This window comes from Anopheles gambiae, chromosome 2 (assembly GCF_943734735.2).
Source record: "Anopheles gambiae chromosome 2, idAnoGambNW_F1_1, whole genome shotgun sequence".
NCBI lineage: Eukaryota > Metazoa > Arthropoda > Insecta > Diptera > Culicidae > Anopheles > Anopheles gambiae.
In genome coordinates, this window is record NC_064601.1 from 74,769,150 (window position 1) to 74,791,938 (window position 22,789).

Genomic DNA, 22,789 nt, shown 5'->3' on the forward strand with positions numbered 1-22,789 from the left:
CGTATAGGCTCTAGTGTGTTACCAGGAGATAGTGTAGCTAGCTTTATTTCGAATTGTTTTGTTTATTTTTAGTACCAAATCATCCGTCTACAGTCCGTATCCTGTACCCATTGACCACATCCACAGCGTGCGTGTTACTTCAAACGTTTTCCAGCAGTGCATTCGTGCATCGTTAGTGAGCTAGTGGTGCGAGCAGTGCGAGAAGTGCGTGACGATAGTGTGTCGGTAGTGTCTGTAAAGTTGAAACTCTCGACCATACTTCCTCGGCCCTTTTGGATACGTCACATTGTATCGTCCCATTCAAGGTGAAATAAAGTTTCGATAGTTGATTGCGACCTCAAGGAATAACCCAGCATTAATCCCCTCGAAGGCTCGACAGACAGGTAATTTAATACTGAGATATGCACACCGTAAAATGTACATTTTTCAATTTCTTGCGTGAAACACAAAAACTTTCTGGATTAAAATTTGGTTTCCGTTGCAAAGTGGCTCGTAAGTTGGAACCATTTGCTGCCCATTAGTGGAAAAGGTACACCAGTATGTTACGCCAATCACGTAGAACATTATGGTACACGAGCCATTAGCACCGACTGCGGAAGCGAAGGATATTTTCTGATCCAAAAAGATTCGCGTCCGCCGTTGACGGCCGCCGCGAGGGAACGCTGTTGTTGGAATCATGATAATCCCTAAAATGTATTTGTATACGTTTTACGCACACACTGGTCCGACCGCCCTAGGTCAGCCCAGGTGGTGCACTAGGATGGAAAGAAATCGAAGCGTAAGGGATACACTAGATCGAGAAAATATCAAACGCAAAAAACATTGGAGAGCGAGAGAGAAAGATCGTGAACGAGAGTTCAGGAGGGGAAGAGCGAGAGAAGACGGCTGATAGAAAAGGTTGGCGAGAGGTGGTTTAAAGGTGGCAAAGTTTAATGGGCATTCGAGTGGGTAGACTATTGTGGCTGATCTATTATTAAACTTCTAATCAGCCTCATAGTAATTAACGGCCTTGATTCGGTTCGGTTTGAATTGTGAGCAGTCTGGCTGAAGTTCCACCATTTTTAAATCAATCCAGCAAAAGATGGCATCACGATTCGGTTTTACTTAGTAGCTTTTTTCAACTCCTATTTGGAAGCCTGTCCCCTATCTTGGCAACGTAGTGTAGCGCTGCTAGGAGCAGAATTTTCCGCTTGAAAGTTCTCTACGCCTTCGTCGGCAGACGAACGCGCTCGCTCGGCTTGTAGTAGTGGTACTGCTGGCGTAGTGTTTGTAGCTGCTGTAAACCAAACAAGTTTTCATTTCACAGCACACAGGTGTGTGCTCTCATAAGTTCCCAAAGCTTCACCAATACAGCGCTAGCGCTAGTACGCAGAGCGCATAGACACACGGCTGCCAGCTGCCCCAAAGGGTCCTCGAGCGAAAAACCCGAAAAAGCTAGCTGCGCTCGCAAGGATGAGAAATATGTAATATTTGTACTATACAATATGTTTCGTTTTGGTGTTGTAAATGTATAGCGAGAGTACTGGAGAAGCTTAGTACGTATGTACAGTTGTTTTAATTAATCTACCTGCTTGTGAAAATTTGTTTTATAAAACCAACATCCTTTTTCGTATTTGTTAGAAAATACTAGCGTAGGTATATTATAGCGTAATCTTGAAAAACATTTTTTTATGTTGTACGCGATTTTACAACATAACCTCACTAGTGTGTTTGTGTCAAAAGAGGGCAATATCCGCCGCATTCGCTCTTTTATTATGTTGTTGCCCTTACCAAAACATTACCTCATTTGTTAGTCTTTGAAATTTGTACTGTATGTGTCAGTCAAACTTTTTACACTTACGACACTTACGATTTTATATGAATTTGATGCTAAAGCACCATTTTTTTTGTATAAAAATTTTCAATTTTTCTCTAAAAAAATATTCATTGGGAATATTTGAAAATGAGTAAAAATTAAATCAAAATGAGTTATAATTGTCTTTAGTTTTGTAAACATTTTACTACACGAAAACAAAGTGTTTGATTCTTCGAATTGAAAATGGACGTATATTGCATACATTCTGTCAACGATGTTGTTATCGTTTAGATGGATAAATGATATTATTCATTTCTGAAAGCAGGATAATAGCAATCTATTTGGTATGCCAGTGAAACTTAATTATATAAAAGCAATGAAATGAATGAAGATACAGAAAACTCTCGCATAACGAGTTTAATGCTTCCCACTGACACAATCGTTGGACGAAAAACTCGTTATTTGGAAAACTCTTTACTATTCATATACTTATTCGTATGATTCAGTTCCAGGGTTAAGGCAATGCTAGAACATAGTGAACTTTTTTGTTATTAATCTGCAAACGTAAAAAATCGTAAGATATTTTTTTACAAATTTTTCATTTGTTAATGAGAATATACTCTACAGTTCTCTCCCTGGATGCCGCTACATACAAATCAATGTTGAGCATAAAAAGTCTTGCCTTTTGGGAACAAAAAGCACTTTAGCACAAAAAGAATTATAGTTTTTTAACTTCACTTTTTATTCTAACACCAATAACGTTCGTTATAAAAAAACACCAGTAACGCAAATATTGTTGTTTGATATGCGAGATTTTGATCGTTAAAGGTGGATTTATGGTCCAATTCAACTTGCACGTTATGCAGTTCCTTAAAAGGATACTCGTTATGGGATTGTCCACTGTAATAGATTTACAATACGTATTCGGCGATGCTGTCCGATGTGTGTGAAGAATAGCCCTTGAAGAGATCTAAGACATGGCTAGTTCATTCTCATGCATTGTGCTAAAGAAGCAAAATATAAGTTGATCCAATACATTAGCCACTAGATATCGATAGTGCAGATCACTGGATGATGCAGTATCAGATACGCCAGATAGTGGTTGTTGTACAAACATAGAAGAAATTAAACTTTTAGTCCTGGTTTTATTCGAGATACACTAGTAATGGTAACTCGTAGGATTGTTGGAAGTCGAATTACGTTGTTCGCAGCCAACATGTATCTAATTTATGGGTTATTTTTGACTGATGTTGGTGGTTTTATCAATATAATTATTTATTCAACTGTATTTACAAAAAAAAGTTTGTTGTATGTTTAAAATTTTGGGACTATTATGTCAAATTGTTCTATAAATTTTAGATGTCTGGACAACTGCGCTTATAAATTACACTGTTGTATTTGAAATACTATTTGTATCAATTTTAACACAAAAATAAAATTTACAATATAATCTTTTGCGATGTGTGTATCAGTTTTCATCAAAAATTTCGACTAATTTATCTAATTTTTGGCTTCAATAACTTCATTATATGCTTACATGGAGCAGTCGAATAGTCATTCAATGCTATATCCTTATAAACAAATCAATCAACTAGGCCTCTAGGGCGTGCATTATTTATACTAAGACATGTATCTAGAGCGTGTTGATAAGCTTCGATTATTGTACATTATTGAAGCAAGCATCCAAGGCCTCTAGGGCCTAGCAAATTAAATTCTTCAAAGATCTAAGAGAAGAAAATAAATTATTGTTTTGCATTATGTATTGCGTTATGTATTCGTTGAGTAAACTATTGTATTATGTCCGGACTGTTTACTTTCCACGTCTATTTTTCCATTTATACACTTGGTTACTTAAATAGGAAAGTAAATGAGTAGACAGATGTACGTGATTTGGCGAGGATTCTTTAAAACATCTGCATTTGCTGCGTTGATACTGGTGACCTTTCGTGAGGATTTGCTTCCGCGTCCCCAATAATAACTGCGTTCATTATTTTATAAAAGCTTTCCCGCATTTAGTACACCCTGCGTCGCCTCCACCAAGCCTCTCATTGATTTTCAAATGGAAAAGAACCAGAGAGCTACAGAATCTGCTGAATGAGTGTCCTCCATGCATGCGCCATGCGAACGATGTATTGCGGAATTTTCTTATTTCCTGCTGCATTTCCTTTTCAATTTCCCTTTGATATTTTTGTCTTCGGCTGTGGTTTGGGCGCCCCCTCAGCCAGGATGTTTAGCGAGCGACCGTGCTATTGCCCGGCAAAGGTGGGATCACCTCCGCCCGCACATTGCCTCACGAAGCGAAGGACGTTCGTCGCGCCGCAGTCGTATTCTTCGCTCGATTCGAGTTTTTTTTGTGGAGAAAGGATTCTAAAAGATTGGCTGCTGGCTGGCCGTTTCATTGCTTCCCTGCCCTGCCATGACACGGTCCGGGAATCGGTCCGCAAACGAAGGTCAGCAGCTCCGTTTCTGGTGTAGTGGTGCGGGTTTGTTTTGCATAACAAAAAGGACTTGCGCAAGGATGTCGGACGCGTGTGTCTACACACAGAAGAACGGTGCGTGTGAATGTTTGTACTTGTGTGTGTGTGTATGTATAATTAGGACAAGGTAAAGGTGGCGTAACGTGGCTATAGACATCATCTGTCAGGAAACTCATTCCCATAAGCAGTGAGCAGAAGGAAGGCTTGGCGGTGGGAATGGTACGAAACATAAACCTGTCACCCGCGACTGTAAACTCGAATCTTTTGCTGTGGCTACCGTTACCGTGTTTTTGTTGTTGTGTGTATTCCCTCACAAAGGCTGCACGGAGGAGCAGCGCTATACACGGTCATTTCGTGGACATTCCGCTGGAAAAGGTTACGTGAATATTTCATCAGGAGCAAGTTTATGTTCCGATGGTGGTAACACACAGTGCTGCACCACTTCCGGCAGGGATTTGGACGTAGACGTGGCTGTGTATGGGAAAGGCTTGGGCCACTTGCTGTGCCCCAGTACCGCTTTTTATGCGGGAAACATTGTTGCGAGGACAGATTTACTTGGCGTGCGGCGATGGAGCCAATTCGATAACCAACCGCTTCGGTATGCTCATAAGTTTAGTATGGGACCACGGCAGCAAACGACTCAGCAGCGCAGGAATGTCCACTCAATGGCGTAGAAAAATGTCCCTTCAAGCTGTGAGTTTGGTGGGAAGTGAGTGAACGAAAACTAAAATGTCTCGCAAAACTTGACAGCCGAGCGGCAATGGTTAAAAAGAGAAAATAAAAAAAAAACAGTACCTCTTCACAGTGCAGAACAGTTTCATAAGAAAACCTATCTATAGACAACAGCCCAACGAGAAAAGCGGCTCGGTGAAATAGAAAGAAGGGGGAAGTTCTTGGCCGACACATGCAGTATCTTGGATTGCAGTTTTTTCGTTGTTGTTGTTCAGGTCCTTCTGCCGTGCTGCGGGTCATTCATTTTAAACTAAAAATAGTTTTGTGAACGACGCTAGTGCTGCGTACAACAGCAGCAACAACAGTGTGCAGCAAATGCTCTTGCAATAGGTGCCAGAGCATGAGTTGGGGGGGGGAGGAAAAAGGGGTAGTCAAAATGTCAATGATGCTCTACATGCGTCACTTTCGGAAACGACAGGTATGCACACTCTAACTACAAAAAATGACGAGAAAAGGAAGCAAATAAACAACCCCTCAACATGTAGAAATGGGGAGCGCTGCTGCCAGCATGATTCAATCGGTGCCTGCGCAAAGGAAGGATAGCGTTGTGTGCGTAACGCGAAGCAGGTGAACTTTTAACTGCCAGCTATCCAGTCCAGTGGGCTGCTTTTAGGCTGCACCAAAACTGCAGCACTCGGCCCAAAACAGCGCCCCCGGTTCGATAAACTAACAAACAAGCTTCGTTTGGCTCGCGCTGGCCAAAAAAAAAAACAAGGTAACGGGGTGTCGGGTCTTTTTTCCCTAGCTGCACCCAAGCAGAAAGAACCTGATTATATTTCAAATGCCTTTCTGCTCGCCGCTCGACGACGACACCTTTTGACCTCCTAAAATCTTTTCAATTGGATCAGTGGCCCTGAAAGAGTTTGCTTGCGCGCGGGCCCTTTATGCACAAAAAGAGCATTAAAAATGGATACTTATTCTCTCGATGGGCACATATAGTGTTGTCCTGCTGCTGCCGCTGCTGCTGCTGCGTACGAGCGACCCAAGGGGGGGGGGGGGGGGGGGGGCAACTGGTTGGCAGGAGCCGAAGCGTCTGCTATCGATCGAATGGCCGGGTTCTTCAGCGTCCGAAGTAGTTCAAATCCTGTCCCCGGTGTAGAGCGGATAGGTAGGGAGTTTGCCGGGTGCTCCAACCCAAACCGCCGACTGGCATACGAACGGGCTCGCACGCATCGACACGAACCGTCTTCTCTATTGCCTCTTGGGGTGGTTTTCGAGAGGGTGTATTTTTGTGGTTCGTTGGTGACCATTCAAATGGGATGACGACGACAACGACGATGATGTGAAAGAGCCCAAGAGTTCGATATGCAAAACGGGGTAATCCACCGCCTCCCGAACGCGTTTGCTTTACGTGTATCCTTCGATTTGGTATATTGAAGGATTTGCACACCAAAACTGGGCTTTATTACAAAAAAAAAAAAAAATGAACAGATTATAGCGCGATTCTGTTCTGCTGTTTCCATCTCTTATCAGCATTGCTGTTCGGAGCGTGCCCACTTATGATGGACTGTCGCCCACTGCAAGATTAACCGTTTGTATGGGGAAGAAAGGATGGATTGGGGAGGGAAAAACATTTTATGGTAAAAAGTGATTCTATTGGCAAAGACGGATACAGGCAACACGCAAGGTTCGCGATGTGTTCGTTTGAGTTTATTAAGCTATAAGGAAAAGAAAAATAGACACAAAATCCATCACGGCCCGTGCTGCGAGACACTCTTCAAAGGGGAAGGGGGGGGGGGGGGGGGGTGGTGGTGTTGTGAATGGTAAGAGTAAAAACATGTTATCCTGCAGTCGTGAAATATTACAACCCCTCGGTACCATGGAGTGGTAGCAACATCTTGTTTCGTCATTATTTTCAGTGATTTTGTTTTGTTTTTGTTGCTGCTATTTGTGTGGCTGCATCTTTACCACTTTTAACCAATGTTCGTGTTCCCCTCACTCTCTTCCTTGCTTTCTTTTACCCGAGTGCCTGTGTGTGTGTGCGGCAACACGAAAGGGGAAAACAAACGCAAAAACATTAAAATAACTTGAATGTGGGGAGAACAGTTGCCATATTGTTGCGTTTTGCCCGGCTATGCTGCCTACAGCACTTTTGCTTTGAGGAACGTATGGTAGCAGCCGGCGCAGCAGGGAAGCTCCCGTGCGCTTTCATGTGCGCCTGGAATGGTGAGCATAAGCGCAGCGAACGGGGTGACATTGCGATAGCGAAAGACGAGTGTGTGTGTGTGTGTTCACATGTACATGCACAAGAACATAAATGAGGCCACAAAACTATCCCCGCTCTGCAAGTCGATTTTGTGTGAGCCAGAAAGAGAGAGAAAGAGAGTGGGACAAAGTGAGAAATCTTTTCATTGCATAAATCCAGAGCAGCAAATTATGCTGCAACTGCAGAAACAGCAGCCGCCGCCAGCACGTGCATGCATTTGTAGCATTTGTAGCTCACTGGAAAAGGAAACAAATTGGTGCATCATGATGTTGATGCATCACATTGCAATTCATCTTTGGCGAATGCTTCGTCGCATCAGATTAATCGTATCGCGGCGCACACTCCTCTTGGCTATGTTTGTGTGGTTTTCTTATGCTTTGCTCGATTTGTTGTTCCCTTTTGTTACCTTTGCTGCCATTTTCGGCTGCATAATTGGGTGTTTTGGTGGTCTTGTTTTTGGTCGTGACAGAAGAACGTTTTCTAATCGTTGTTGTTTACAATGAATTTTTGCTTCAGAATTTGTCTAGTGGAATCACACATCTAATGTGGTGGATCTCTTGCAGTACTTTCACACTTGTTTGCTAATGTTACAAAAGTATCCAAACATGATTTAAAAACGGCTTTAGGGTTATGACGCTACCTTCGTTTTGGGTTTGGTCTGCGTGAAGTTAGCATCACGACGCATTATTTATCGGATACTCATGAAATCTTATAGTTTATGCTCTGCACGTGTTTGTCCACTGCTGGCCCTACAGGGACATGAAAGAACACACAGAGAAATTTGTTCCTTGTGTTGAAGGTAGCGATCGCTGCACGCTCCAACTAATGTCCAGGGGTTTCTTGCGCGCTGGATACAATGATAAATTCATTACTAGCCATCCCAAACTCCCTCAGCGACTGACACACGGCTATGCTCTGTGGTGTTCCTGGTCGTGTTCCTAACATCTTCTCGGTGTGTGGTCGATCGCTTGGGTGAAAGCATTGAAACAACACTACTTCTAAACACATCCGCTCTGGTGTCTACGGGAGGACACCATGCTATCCTTTTTTTTGCTGGCAGACGTGTAGCCTTGCGCAAATCCTGGCAGCACCATTGTGTATGCGACGGTTCCGGTGCGTTATGGAATAGTTTCCTTTTCGGCGTTCTTGTTTGCCGAGCCAGCCTTTCAGCATGCGGACGGCCGTGTGCTCCGTTGTGCTTGGTAAATAATGAAAATTTAGGAAGGTCGCGAAATTTACGACCGGATCCAGCATCGCTTCACGGGTTTCGCCAGCTCAGAGGTAAGGGGGATCAGGAACGATACGCCATACGAACAAAGAAAAAAAACGCTGCAAAGAAAATGCGCTAAAAGACAAGAGTTTGGCAGAGACGTGAGCTTTTGCTGGAGTTGCGACAGTGGAGAATTGCTTGGCAACCGTTATCTTAGAGTTTTAAGTACTTTCAACAGACGGTGAAGTGCTGTTTCGCGTTTGGGTGGCATTTGTCGCGAGTCTCACGAGCGCTTACACAGAGTCGTCGCCAGTAAGATGTAGAAAAATGGCCGCCAGCGAAGCATCGGAGTGTTTGTCGTACGTGTCGCACTTTGAAAAATTCACAAACCCTGCCTTTCAAGCGTGTAATTAGCCGGAAGGAATTCTACACTCTGGTCCAACAGTTTATGGAAGTTGCATGACGATGCGTACCTTATTGCGCTTAACAATGGTTAGTTTGTTGCGGGTCTTTTGCGCGATATGCGGGACGTTAGGGGTGTAAATTCATATGTTTTTTTATCCTGTCATTGGTTCTTGCATTTTCTTATTTGATAATCATCGCCAGTTTGCTGTGGGTAAAATGGTAATTATACGGAAAAAGTGTCATTTAATGTGTATAATGTTCTACATGATCATTTTTGTTAGCAGATGATACGGTTTAAAGCTGTTGCAAATACACAATCTAAGGTCATTTAAAGGTTGTTTACATTTCCTGAAAATTTCGTTCCTGATCGGTGGTAACTTATAAAGCACCACTTTGATTCTTACACTCTCTGACAGGGAGAAAATAACAAACTTGGGTAATTTATCGATCAGCTCAAAAACAGTCATAGAAACAGGACGCGGGAGACTGGCAAGAGCTCGTTTCTCCCACAAGCGTGTGCAAATGTTATGCGCAGATCGGTCGTGGAACGGTCGGTGGTACACCACCGGCCGCGAGAACCTTCAGCGAGCTCATCACGAGCGAGTGTTGTAGAAATTAGAACTAAAAAGTCGACGGGTGGCTAACTGCTTTTGCCGTGAAGGAGTTGCGCTCATTGGAAGTATATCTTTAAAAAACTGCGTGAATTTACTGTACGCCTGTGCCTGCGCCTGTCCCGGGAACACACAGACAGCTGGAATTCTTTGCAAGCCGGTGGGGCAACGAAAATAAAACAAATTGTGCTGCAAGGATTGATTCGTTTTGGCGGTTTGTGTAAACAAAATCGAGATGATTTTTTGACTCTCCGGCTCTGGATGAGAGGGGAAAAGATTGGCTAGCGCTAGCGCATTTAGTTTAGTTCATTTAGACAAATGATTCCACCACCTCCAGTGATATGTGGTGTGCTCCACTACCCTTGATGTAGTCTGGGGCAGGGTGCGCAATAAAAACCAAGCCATCATCTCTACACCATGCAAAAAAGAAAACCACCCAGCGGGGATGAGATGTGTTCGAAATGATGCAGATCTCTTGGTTGAGATTATATAAACGATGTACTAGGGGGTATAGAAAAAAAACAAAAAAAAAAAAACAAAAACAAAAATGATCACGGCCCAAAGATGACTACAAGCTTCCTTCCCGTACGAGCCGGTGTGGTTTGCGCGCTAAGGGCAAGGCCAGCAACAGCGCATTCGACTTCGGATCGGCCTGCCGCCCGCCTGCCCGTTGCAAACAATCCGTCGTGACGACGCATTCATGTCTCACGTGCTAATGTGTTCTTATTTGTGACGCAATTATAACCCTTGCTCCCCATTCCTGTTACTTCCGCACGCTGGTTTGCGTTGGTTTCGGTCGGCACGCCGCCGTTGTCGACGTCGGCCGGTCCGCCGTCACTAGCATAAAACAGTATTTGGAAGGAAACAGTGATTGGAAGTCCGAGAGAATCATCTCACCTACTTCCGCCCAACACCACCGGTGTGTCGTGCCGGCCAAATTAACCCATTTTGTCCATCATGTGACCGTGTGTCTAGCGGTGCGAGGCGTGTGACACCACGGTGTCGTCAAGTAGCGTTAGGAAGGGGGTAGGGAATGTTTCTACGTAATGAGTGAGAGATCGACATGTGGTCGTCGTCGTTGCGCCGTTTTGGACCGTACGACCACGTGCATCGCTTATTGCTCTTATCATCAACTGGCCGAGATTCTTCCATACACACAGCGGTGGCGATGGGGCCGGCATGTGTTGCGCCAGCCCTGTGTCATTACAGGGTAGCTGGGGAACGATAAAGAGTTAAACTTATGGTACAATTCGCGAATTCGCGCAGTGTGTTGGCTGTACACGCGAAGCAAAAACGATACTTGCGGGGACCATCTTCTGAAGCCAACTAACATGTCGTCGGCATACGCCCTCGTATTGTGAGCGGTCTCAAACGCGTGGTTCCTAATTTTAAGAGTTTTCAGCTGCTACCTTTTGAAGTGCATGGAGGGGTGGGTGTCTGTGTGTGTATGTGTGTGTTTGCTCTGAGCATGATACAGCGTACGCGACTTCTTGGCACTTTGGCCTCCCCCCCGTGTCTTATCTCGCTCATCTGTAGGCATACCGTTTTCATACACTCGTTACTGATTCGTTTCGCTCAGCCGAGATGAAAGAACTAAGTCTCTCTGTCTTTCACGCGAAGGTGAGCATACCTCTTTGGCCATGTAATGGCGACGTACCTTATGCTGTGTTCGGTGGTACGCGCAACGACCAGTGGTAGATCAGGTTCTTTTGGTGCATCTGGTTTGCCAGCAAAATGCTGTAAACTTACTGGCGGCGGGGAAAGGGCAGCAGGAGCGTTGGGAAATGTCAGCGAGATGAGTGAGACTGAAGTAGTACTGCATTGGCGGTGGATTTGGTAGTGTTGGTAGAGCTCTGGCGTACGTGCCAAGTAGACGTCAGGTGACTGTTCTCATTCAACACGTTAGCGGTTCGCGTTGAAGTAAGTTGTACTGTTATGGTCTATGGCTCTTGCACTCTCCCCGGTTTGTCCTGTCAAAATATCTTGCAATATGCATGTTTCTGTGCGGATATAGTTCCGGTATACAGTTCATCAGTAATAATGTAAAAAAATTGTAACAAAACCATGTAGCAAATTGGGGACGACGGTTGAAAATATTAGTATTTCTAGTAGCTGTAGTGGCGGAACTGGAGTTTCCACTTGCTGCTGCTATTGATGGAGATGAGTTTCAGCAAATCGTAGCTCCGGGGGCCAGCCAGCAGAGTGAAGCAGGGCAAAAATAAATAGTCTATGAGCAATAAAACAATTCGATTGTTTACGCAAACATTCTTCCGATTGGCACAGCGAGAAGAAGAGAGCGGGGGTTCGTAGGGGGGGTCGGATGTACGACTTTGCATCACGGAACCAGCATTCGTCAGCGGGAAGGGAAGGTCATTTAATGGCAGAGATGAAAAAGCAGGGAAGAAGGTATCGAACGCGTCGGACCGGCCTGGGGCAGTAGTATAATTGTAGGAAATAAAGCGTTGGAATCTATGTTATTGACTGTGTTTTAACAGCTTCTGCCGACCGGCGGCTGTGGCAGCGGCGGCTGCGGCAGCGGCGGTTAAATGGTACTACCAACCCCCCCTCAATGCTCTGGTTTTACAAGAGTGATTTTTTCTGTGCTCTTCAAACTGCGTGGTCTGTGTGTAGTATCGATTATCGAACGCTTCGTGATGTCATGGTACGGAATAGACACCGCTGAGGGGAAAGAAGTGGCGCGTGGCATCATGGTGTGTACTCGTTCGCCTTTGGTCGTTCTGCTGCTCGTACGTGCTTGAATCCCAGGTCATCCCAGGACGTCCCTGGCGAGAGGGGATGAATAGTGATGCCTTCGTGATTTTGAGCCAGTTTCAGTTGGCTCGAAAGCAATGTGTCCCGCTCCGGGGAGAGTTGGAGAACAGCGCTCGATCTCGACAATGATCTGGAGAGAAGAGAGAGCCAGGGTAATGTCGGGGTGGCATAATTTTCCATAACAGCAAATGGTTGTGTGTATAAAAACACGTGCATTATTTTTAATTTATGTATCTACATGTTCAACATCTTCTTAAACGGTACACAATATTGGTATTGTATTGTGTGAATGTATTTTCTAGTCCTATGTTTTTAACAATAATCATCAAATGGAGAATTGAAAGTAGATATTATATTAGCCTGTCTTGTCAATTGTTAAACCTGGAATACTTCGGAACATTGTTGAATTGTGAACATTGTGAACAGCTTTATGACATCAAAATTTTGTAAATTACAAACGTTGGTCTCCCAAAATTGCTCATATGAAGACGAAAACAGAAATTAATCACATTCGAATTATTAAAAGGCAAGCTGAAACGAACAAGTATATATGATGTAGTATGTAACGCATATTTACGTGTCGACATAACAAGTAATTATACAAATTAAATGAACTGTCTATATTCGACGCTGCACGTACTTAATGGAATGATCCCTGTTGCCTGTTAAGTAGCATGTGATGTACAAGTGTATCGTGACAGTTGGATTCAGGCTATTAGCACCGCATAAAACCAAACCGTTTACCGATTGGCAAAGATAGACCATCGGTTTTGCTAACACCTAGCAGCAATACTTCAGCCAGTCAGAGATAGTAGTCGGCCTGTGCAGTTGGAAAAGCAAGATCGGGTAACCATTCTTTGACTTCGCTCCGGACATGATTGCGAATTTAATTAAAGTCAATTAAACGTCTCGGCGTTTCGCTGCGAGGGGATGGGGCGGTTCGGTCTTCTTCTGTTCCAGTCGCATCTCGCGTTTCCCTCATTGATGGCACTTTGGATTAGGTCTTGCAATGTGAGCTAGTTGAGTGTGGAGACACAGTGGCGGCAGAGTGACGAGGGACGCGGGGGATCCCTGTGCCCTGACTTTTCCTCTTAATTGCTCCACAGAGATTTCCTGTTGCATGGTGGACGTCGTGATTTGCTCTAGATACGAAGCCTTTCATTCGATGCTATGCACGCAGATGTTGTATTCTTTCATTCTCAATAAAGCGCAAACTTCACAATTCGTGTGGCCGTAGCCAAATTATGTATCTGATTTAATGTGTTTTTGTATGCTTTTTACCCCTCCCGCAGATTACGCAAGACAAACGAACTATGTCGAGTCAACAGAAGCATCGGATTCAGGTTCCCGACGGCCTAAGGGATGTGCTGCTGGAGTTTTCGATAGCGTACCTGCTGGAGCAGCCGGGCGATGTGATCGATTACGCGGTAACGTTCTTTACAAAGCTGCAGGAGGACCGCAAAACAACGATGATCACGTCTGCCGAGCCAACCTCGCCTGACGAGAGCATAATGTCACATGACGAAGGTAGGTACAGTTAAATGGGTTTGATTTCGATTTTGATAATGAAAAATATGCTGCCACGTTAGACAAGATTGTTCGGAATGTTGGGAAATTTGGTCTCACGTGCTGTAGTAGGATAATTCGTTGTCCTTTGCGGTACCGTCCACAGTAGATCCAATAATGCCCCTGGTGCTATTACGTAGTGGTAAAATTCAATGGCATTTCGTGTCAAAACTGACCGAAACGTTACGGTTCCATCGCCAAGCTCCGTCGGGCAGCGTGTATCCAGCCGTAAAGCATGCGCTCTACCACCACGGATGGTCTTCCAACGTGGACAAATGAAACCTTCCACCTTCTAATGTTGGTGTGTATGTGGGTGGGTGTGATATGTTCGCGTGCTGGGGGGTTTGAGTTGGCAAGTTTTCACCCACAGCTAGCACCTCCGAAACTAACACGCTCAATGACGAAAAAAGAACCATATCCACTTCCAAGGCGCCCTATGTCGCTTGGCAAGGATACACTAAAATTATCATGCCCTACATAGGCTTCATACACCTATCGGGCGGCTTAACATGTGACTGGTTGTGTACGTGTGTGTGTGCAAGATTTGGCAAAATTATTGATTTTTCCAGTCCGACCAGTGCAAACGAAAGAATGATAATTGTTCTTTGGTACGGTGAAATAGTATATATGCAATATGTATCATTTATTGTAGCTGCCAGAACAGCGGTTTGACGCCATCGACAGGTGAATGGGTTAATTCTAGAGTGAATGAAGAGCGTCGCCTACGAAAGCAATGTACGCACAGTAAATCCACATACATGCTGCGTATACATTTTCGATCGTATCCATCTAGCTTTTACGTACATCTTTGTGTCTCGTGTACCGTGTCTAACACGGTTCTATCGCTACACGACGTCAAGCGGAGCTGACAGAAGCTATGTACGCCTTTGCCACTTTCTTGGCTTGTGGTTTTGTCCCCGCAGCGCGTGGTTGGGTTCTTCTCCGCGCGCCAACGGTGAGAAAGAGTGGGCAAATACGGTCCAACAATACATGCGTCACGATATTATTCGTCCGCCTCCGTGGTAGTACACCATATGTTCGTGAACGATTGTTTACACCCTGGGCTTTGCGGATCTTACGGCGAGCGCACAACAGCGGTTGTGAGATAAGAATACGACACGACGTGCTGTTGTGCGCCTACTGGGGGTAGTGTGTTACACAAAGTATTCATTTTGCAATTTATGTGCACCGTGTGTGTACTTGTCGGGGTATGGCATGAAACGGGAAAACACGTGGTGTTCGTGTGTGTGTGTGTGTGTGTGTGTGTGTGTGTGTGTGTGTGTGTGTGTGTGTGTGTGTGTGTGTGTGTGTATTGTATGGTGGGAATGGAACCAGTTGGAAATTTTAACATTACCGATAGAGTGGGAATGCTTTAATTTGACTGCTTTCGTTAATCGTGTTGATTTGTTTTTGAATGCTTTCAAACAAACTATGTGTACGAAGGTAAAGACAGTAGCGGTGAGGCAAAGCAACTCGGTCGTCCTCGCTGGGTGTAAAATGTAGATGAGGATCAATGGATGTACTTTATGTCGCAAACAACAAATGCGTCTTTCCATTTTCAATGTCCTCGCCCATGCTTTACCGTTCGTATTGTTTTAATGGCTCTCGCGGTCGGATCTCGGAGTCTTGCTGCCTCGCCACACAATGGGCATCATTCATAGGCCTTTCGCCCTACAATTACCTTGCTCAATAGGCCCCTTCGCACTTACTTTATTTGTTCAGCTTGGCAGTGTTAACTCACTGACGGCGGTCGGAGGCGGGTTAGAGAGGGGCGCAAATAGAAGTGCGTACGTTCCTGGAAAGAAGAAGCCTTTGCTGTATCAGTTGCCTTATCTTAGCTGAAGCGTGCTGCTGTTCTGTTGCCCGATTGGCTCACTAGCTAATACTCTCCCACTCAAACTCAACGAGTGGCTCCCTTCGCAGATGGTTTATGTAAGCGGGCTTTACGAGAAGCGCACAACTGTATCAGGTGATTATTGCAAATTATTCTAAAGTACGCTGTGAAACCAACACTGTTGCATAAACAGGACTGGTCCAAATTGGTACGCGTACGCGATGGAAGAGTTTTATTATATCATCGATAAACTATAAAATTGTCCGACAAATTATTCATCACGGACTGCTGACTGCTTTAGGTCGGCCTCTCTAGCGCTCGTTGTCCATAAATTGCCAAGGGCGCCCGATATACGTCAATTTGTTTTCACGGGTACAGCTCAATTCGTGGACCGGATTGGACTAGAACTAAATGAAAAATAACTTCATTTTCATCGATTGATTTCTGGCTCTGCCTGCCCTCCTCTCCCGTATGTGTATTCTGTTGTGTAAACAGAACAGGGCTTAAGTGTTTCTCGCACGTTCATTAGACTGGAGGTGCGATCTGCTTGGAGGCGGGGGTAAAGCAAATGGAAGCTAGGAAGTGCCCCCCTCATCAGTCCGCCACCACCCCGTCAGTTGAAGCATCATCTCGAACCGAAGCAACCAGCCAATCAATTGCCTAGTTTCGCGCACAATCGTTCTGTTTCGCTAAAATATTCAATTAAGAATAGATAAACACAATCAGTGGAAAATGCAGCAGAACTTAGACGTTCATCGGAAAAGGAGCATGGTGGTGGTGGTGTGGGTACAGGGCAATTAGTGTTATTATTGGTGTGCCGAGAACTCTCCCGATCTTCGGGGGAACGCACAGCGTGCCAGGGTTCGGAATCGGAAGATGTCGTTAGTCGTCAATTGGCCCCAGTTTCGCCCGCGGGCCCTTTAGATCCTTGAACCAATCGCCCAATTGATCGGGACGCGTGTGCTGCTACTGTTAAAGGAGCTAAATTTAAAAGTGCGCTTTGACGGCAAACCGACATAGCTGATTCTATTATTCGATCCCGCTAAGGGTACTGATTTTGTTTTTGCGTCACACGAGCTCCAATGTGTACGACACACGCTGCGATGGATCATAAAAGCCGTCCGTCCTGGGAAAGTTATTTGCAGCGAAGTGTAGGATATAGTGCACTGCCAACTTCTGTCGAAGTGGCCATTAATTAGATGTAATTCTCTGTCTCTCTCTCTCTCTTTGGATCCAAATTTAAAACACCCACTATCTCTAGCTCGGCCGCTGGCTGGACGAACGCGCCTCTATTAAGCGATAACAAGGCCACATGCTGCTGCTCGGTGTAAGGCAAGCTCAGCCAATAGTGCGTGCCACGTTGATATGCACCGCACGATTTTCTCAAACTGACGCGATATAGCATTGCGTCCTAGCACCGGCTGGTGCACCGTCGATGCATCGGGTGTCCTCGTTCAGCGGCAGTGGTGTGATATATTACTTGCTTAATCACTGCTATCTGCTGCGCCACCACTTGCAATCTACACGTGCGCCTCGTGTGCATTCAGGACGCGTACCGGGGCGACCCAGCCGTGCAGCACTAACCCAACAGCGATCTACTTGATTCGATAGCAATAAATGGATTCCAGCCGAGAGAGGAGCGAGCCCAGGTCCAGTGCTGCATTAATACACAACAACAACGACGACGGCAACAAAAATCCACGGTATTCGAAAAAGGTCCGGGGAAGGTTTCGTCTAATGATGCTGGTGATGAAGATTGATGAAGCTATCCACTTTTTGTTTGGGGTTTTTTTTCGCTACGCTATCGTGTGAGTGCAAAAGTCGTCCACTGCTTCAGCTGGCTGCGATGTATGGCGTGTGTTTAACGCGATAGAATTATAGGAATATTAAGACATCAAGCTAGCGTTACGTGGAAACCATCGCATTTTTCAATGAAAGATGTAGCGAAATTCGCTGAATATCTAATTATTTCTTAAATATCTCCAGCTTGAGTCAGTTCCTTCGTTCAAAAGTGAGATAAAAATAGCATACGCATTTTAATGAAGCTGTGGGTAATACCAAGCATAAAATTTCTTGAAAATGACATAATATAAAGTTCTGGAAAATATGGTTTACCAGAATCAATTAGAATGGTAAAGGGCTTCTTACTACACTGTGCGTGGTGTATTGTACGGTATGTGTACTCCTTGGTGAAACTATCGCGTCATGAGTGTGGCAAAAGCGGTTCCGCACAAGTCACATGACCCTTGTTGTCATACCTGACGACCGTTGTTGTTCAGCTTGCGTATAGATCGTGTGCGTGTGGCCTGATTTGGTCATGCGATCGATGCAAAAGCGGGCACAATCTGGCAGACGGACGAATTTATAATTTCGCGAACCGTGGGCTCCTCGGTACCGGTTTTGTTTTTCTTTTCATTCGTCGAGCCCTCATTACACACCGTCTGTGCAGGTTGAGAGCATGAACATGGGGAAAGAAAATTGCCAACGGATATGCGTTTTGAGAGGGGGCCCAGGGTGAAGGTGGAGAATGTGCGTGCCGCCACTCTGCTGCAAGTGCAAGCAGGTCCGGTTTTGTTTTTAAACGTTGCGTACGATCGATCGTACTGCCGCGATATACGTATATTCTGCTTCATGCTTAAAAGCTATTTTTTCCCTTGACTCGTTCGCTGTTGGTGTGGTGTCACAACATCGTGATCATGCATGCGACCTGCGCTTTATGGCAATCGTCACCAGAAGCGCGCGCGTTTGTAGATTGTAATCGAACATCTTTTCGAACAATTTGTCTCCCCGGTCCGCCATCAACGATTGCAAAAGACTACAAATTAGCAGTAGGGAAATTTATTGCTCGCCTGTTGTGTATTACAAAAAAGTGCGCAACCGATTATGTGCTTTTACAGGGTTGATTTTTTTTATCAGTTCGGAGTTATTTGGTTGTATCCTGCTCTAATATGTAAACCATATCAATATCACTGATATTGAACAACTGTATTTATTTTATTCAAATACTTTTAGTAAAATAATAATGTAAAACATGAATACATATTCTTGTATAAATGAAAAAATGACTGATTTTGGTTCCGTTTAAAATGTATCAACCATGTAAATGTTGGTGTTTTTAACTGTTGCTTTTCGGCTAGGCGCTTTAGCAACATGTCTACGCCTTTTCTGCGAAAGCTTTTCTACACCAGCCATCATTCGCTAAAGCTTTTATTTTACAAGACTATCGATTTCATGTGCTCCGTTTTTTGATACATGTAAATGATTCGCACACCATTTCAGAACGCCCACACGGTGGCAACACAACACCACCACCGATTGAGACGGATAATTCGGTGTGAAGAGTGGTTGAATATTTCATACAATCACGCATGTATTTTCGCTCCAGCATCTTCTGCCGCCAGTGCCGGTGAATAGCGGTTGAAGCCGGTGAGAAGGTTTGTCAAATCAGGCGATTGAGTTTGATTTGATATGAAACGGGATTTATGCGTGGATGAACTTTATTTCCAACGTCGGCTGAGTGCGAGCGTGTGTGTGCTTGTTTTGCGGGGCGGGAGAGAACAAATTCTATCACGAAGGTGTGATAACATACATTTTCAACCGGGAGACAGTTACATAATCCATTCCGAGCGCTCGCGAGGCCAGCTCCGTCTTCCCAGCCAAGGTCGGAGCTGCCGCAGCTATCTGAGCGCGGGCCTGATGGTTATTTATTCAGAGATTTACTGCACGCCTTTTTTATGTTTCCTCTTTGGTCCACGAAAATTATCCTTCGTAAGAGTGAGTTTTTGAGCGGTTCGTTTGCTCAAAGTACATTATCTGAAGCCCCGCGCAATTGAAGTGGAAATTCGAACGAACGAAAAAGCGTTTGCGGAAAAGTATTTCTTCAACTCATCTTTCAGTATTGATTTAGAAAGGCAAACCGGCAAGCTGCGGTGTTTCCAGGTTTGCTGCTAATGCAATGGCGGCGGGGGAGGGAGTCCAGGATGATTGATGATTAGAGGAACGGGAAGCTGTACAGAACACAACGAATGATGTTTGTTGCAAAGTCAAAGGTCTACTTGTTGCATATTGAATGCTGTCCGGAATTGATAGCGAGAGGGATGAAACATATCGAAGATTGTTTGTCATGCTGTTGAAGATGTGCTTCATAGGAAGCGAGCATTGCAGAAGCATCCGGTGTCGGTTTGCCTGTCTCGGTTTGGACGACGGTCACGGTGACTTCCAGTTTGCTGACTTTTGCACAAGGAGACACAGAGGCAAACTCTGAGTCTCGTAATACATCGGTAATCATTCGCTGTGACTATATTTCGATGTCAACGTGCGTTTGTTTGACTGGTCTGGTGGACTGTAGCGTAGACAAAAAAAAACATTATTCCGTAACGGTGAATGTAAATATAACTGTACTATCCTAAATTAACTTGTTCGATACAGTGAAAGTACAGGCTTTCCATCGACTGTATCATCATGACGGCTGGACATTGAGTTCGATGCTTCTGTGCGGCACTCAAGGACCTTCATATTGTTCCACCGATTTCTGCCCTCTCGCTAACGCGTAGCTTGGTCGTAGCCCGATCGCTTTGATGGCCGGTCTTAGGGATGTGTCCCACGCACTGTTGCCTCGGTTCAAATTGTGGGCTGCACAGAAGTGGAGGAAGAGCACCATCGCCAAAGTAGAAAGTTTAATTACCTCCAAAATGGGCGCTCGCGCTCTCGTAGTACTTCCCACCCATTGCCTCGGTTCTCGGCTGTACTTCAAACGAGCTCGTAAAAGCAATTTAAAGCAAACCTCCCCCGACCCTTGGAACGATGGACCGAGGCTTGGTTGACCTGGCGTTAGTCGTTTTCGGTACTTTGTTTTTCTCATTTTGTTCGTGTACTTCTTGTGTTGGGATGCGAAAAAAAGCAACTACTGTCATAATTGGGGTTTATGTCTCTTCGTTTGACCTATTAATAGCCGTAGATGTTTCTGCTGAGTGCAGTCCGAAATTGGGGATCGGTTTAATAGCATTTAGTTGCTCGGTGACGAAATGAACATAAAGTAATAAGTGTGTGTGTGTTTTTTTACGTTATTCGAGTACTTACATTACTGCCAGCAAAAAGCAATAGGGTTAGGAAGTGTGGGCCTACTGGGAAACATCGGTTAAACGGTGAAGGTCAATGGAAAAGCATCTGGGTATGAGGCTTCTTCGTGCTGATGATAATCACCATCGATTCGATATCGGTTGGGTTGAAAGGACGACATGCTGAGATGATGATCAGCTTTTAAGCAAATATAGGCTTCGGTGCGTATTCATGCCTAAAGAGAGTGGCAGGCATCGCGTTTGTATCGCGAGGCGGTGTGCTATATTTTATGGGCAGAATCCGTCCGCAGTCGCGTGAAACTTGACTGGGGGGGGGGGTAGTATGTTCTCTTATCCCATTCGCAGTAGCAATGAACCATGTAAGCATGGATTTACATAAACCTACCCCAAACCATTTACCAGCACACCCAAGAGAGAATATATGCTTTATGTCCTCTATATCTACACACCCTTTACACCTCACTCATTTGATCACAGGTATACACAAACACACTGGTTGGAAAACTCTGTAGCCTTTGAATAGGGCGTTAAGTTTGCGGTTCATCCAGGCTACAGGTGGAAGAGCGGAGAAATGTCTGACGGGTGAAAGTGAAGCGAAGCGAGGAGTTTTAATATTTTCCTCATGCCTCACTTTGCAACCGACCGGGGCGGGAGCTTTTTTTGTGTTCACCTCGCTTGGACAGGATTTTTCACTCCAGTGAACGAATCCCTTTGACCGGTAGAGAAGCAACAGGCAGCGACCCTCCCAATTCACCCTCCAGCTCTTTGCCTAGACAAGGACACGTTGGTTTTCTATTTCGCAGCCTCCGCAATGCTGGGGGTGAGAGCGGGAATCAAATATTGATTTCTGTACAACATACTACACACACCCGCCTGGTCTCCGATGGCCTCGGATGTTGGTTGGCCGTCGTCGTGTATCGTGTTTACTTCATACCGTCCAGCAATTACCCAACTCCACACGTCGTCGTCGTTGCATTGCAGGACGCATCGCTACTTCCTAACCACTCCACCCCCCATCCAGCAGTTTCGCCCACCACTCTTGGAGGGTGCAAGTTTGTCCGTGTGTAGTGCGCTGGTCGGAAAAGATCGACTTCTTTCAGCACGGCGCACGGTCAGTCGTACGAAGGAGCTTGCAGTGATCGGTCACAAAAAAGGTCCCAGACCCGTCGTCCACTCTCGCGAGGTTCTGCTTCTGCTTTCAGTTTCACAAAACTGTCTGTGTGTTTGTGTATTGTCGTATATAGACATCACCATCGTTGGATGAAAGAATCATCGATGTGGGGTCGGTCCGGTTGAATGTTGGTTTTAATAGCTGATCGCAAACCTTCGATTCATTTCGTACGCGAACGAAACGGTCAACTTTTGCAGACTGGCGAAAACACGGTTGACATGCGATCTGGATGGTGCGCGACGGGCAAAACTGTGCAACACGTGGGCAAGAGAACTGTGTGGCCTGCATCATCGTTGTACGTTCGCTCCGTCCGGTTGATCGCGCGGCTCGCTGCGTTTAGAGCCAGCAGAGGAGTGATGTGTGTTTCATTATTCAATTCATTGTGAATATGGCGTTTAGTCTGCCCGATGACCTCCCCTTCTTTCCCATACGCCTGTCTGTATGTAGGCGGGCCTTTAAAAGGCCAGGGTGTCTGGAAGGTTTGGCCAAACAGGTTTTTTTTTGCAACTGGATAAACATGGCCAATGTGTCTCGGGGCCGGTAGTTGTTTTATTTGAATTGTGCTGCGTTAGGTGAAGTTCGATCCCGAATGCATTGTGTCGTAGGAATAATGGTGTCACTGCAGTGCAGGCACATGTGTCAGTGTTGTTTTCTGAATGCTCCAACGGATGGAAGTGTCGGATTTTGTAGCGTTGCAGTAGCATGTTGGTTGATGACTGGTGAAGCTGAGTGTGTATAACGTTAGTGAGGAGAAGTGTCTTTTACAGTTGAGAATTCAAATAGTGGGTTTTATAGTGGGAAAGTTTTTATTTAGCATCCAATTGGCAAAAGTTGAGTGTTTCGTAAATTATAAGTAACGGTAGCACTCCAATGGAACGAAGAAATCGGAAGTTCTTTGGACGCTTTTTGCGTAAAAAATCCCGAGGTGAGAT

At 45.0% G+C, this 22,789-nt stretch overlaps 1 protein-coding gene across 8 annotated transcripts in view; it reads left to right on the plus strand.

Annotated features, from left to right (window-relative positions):
• The window catches only part of LOC1275743 (cAMP-dependent protein kinase type II regulatory subunit), a 38,271-nt gene that overhangs the window by 1,570 nt on the left and 13,912 nt on the right, over window positions 1-22,789 (plus strand). For 7 of the 8 annotated variants that reach the window (XR_009767173.1, XM_061663454.1, XM_061663457.1 and 4 more), the window contains exons 2-3: window positions 73-383; window positions 13,501-13,735. Coding sequence is in view for 7 of the 8 variants with exons in the window: in XM_061663454.1 (XP_061519438.1) it covers window positions 13,522-13,735 (214 nt within the window). In the remaining variant the exon portion in view is untranslated. Of the gene's footprint in view, window positions 1-72; window positions 384-13,500; window positions 13,736-16,526; window positions 22,783-22,789 lie in introns of those variants that run through there. The other variant, XM_061663460.1, reaches the window with a different exon arrangement.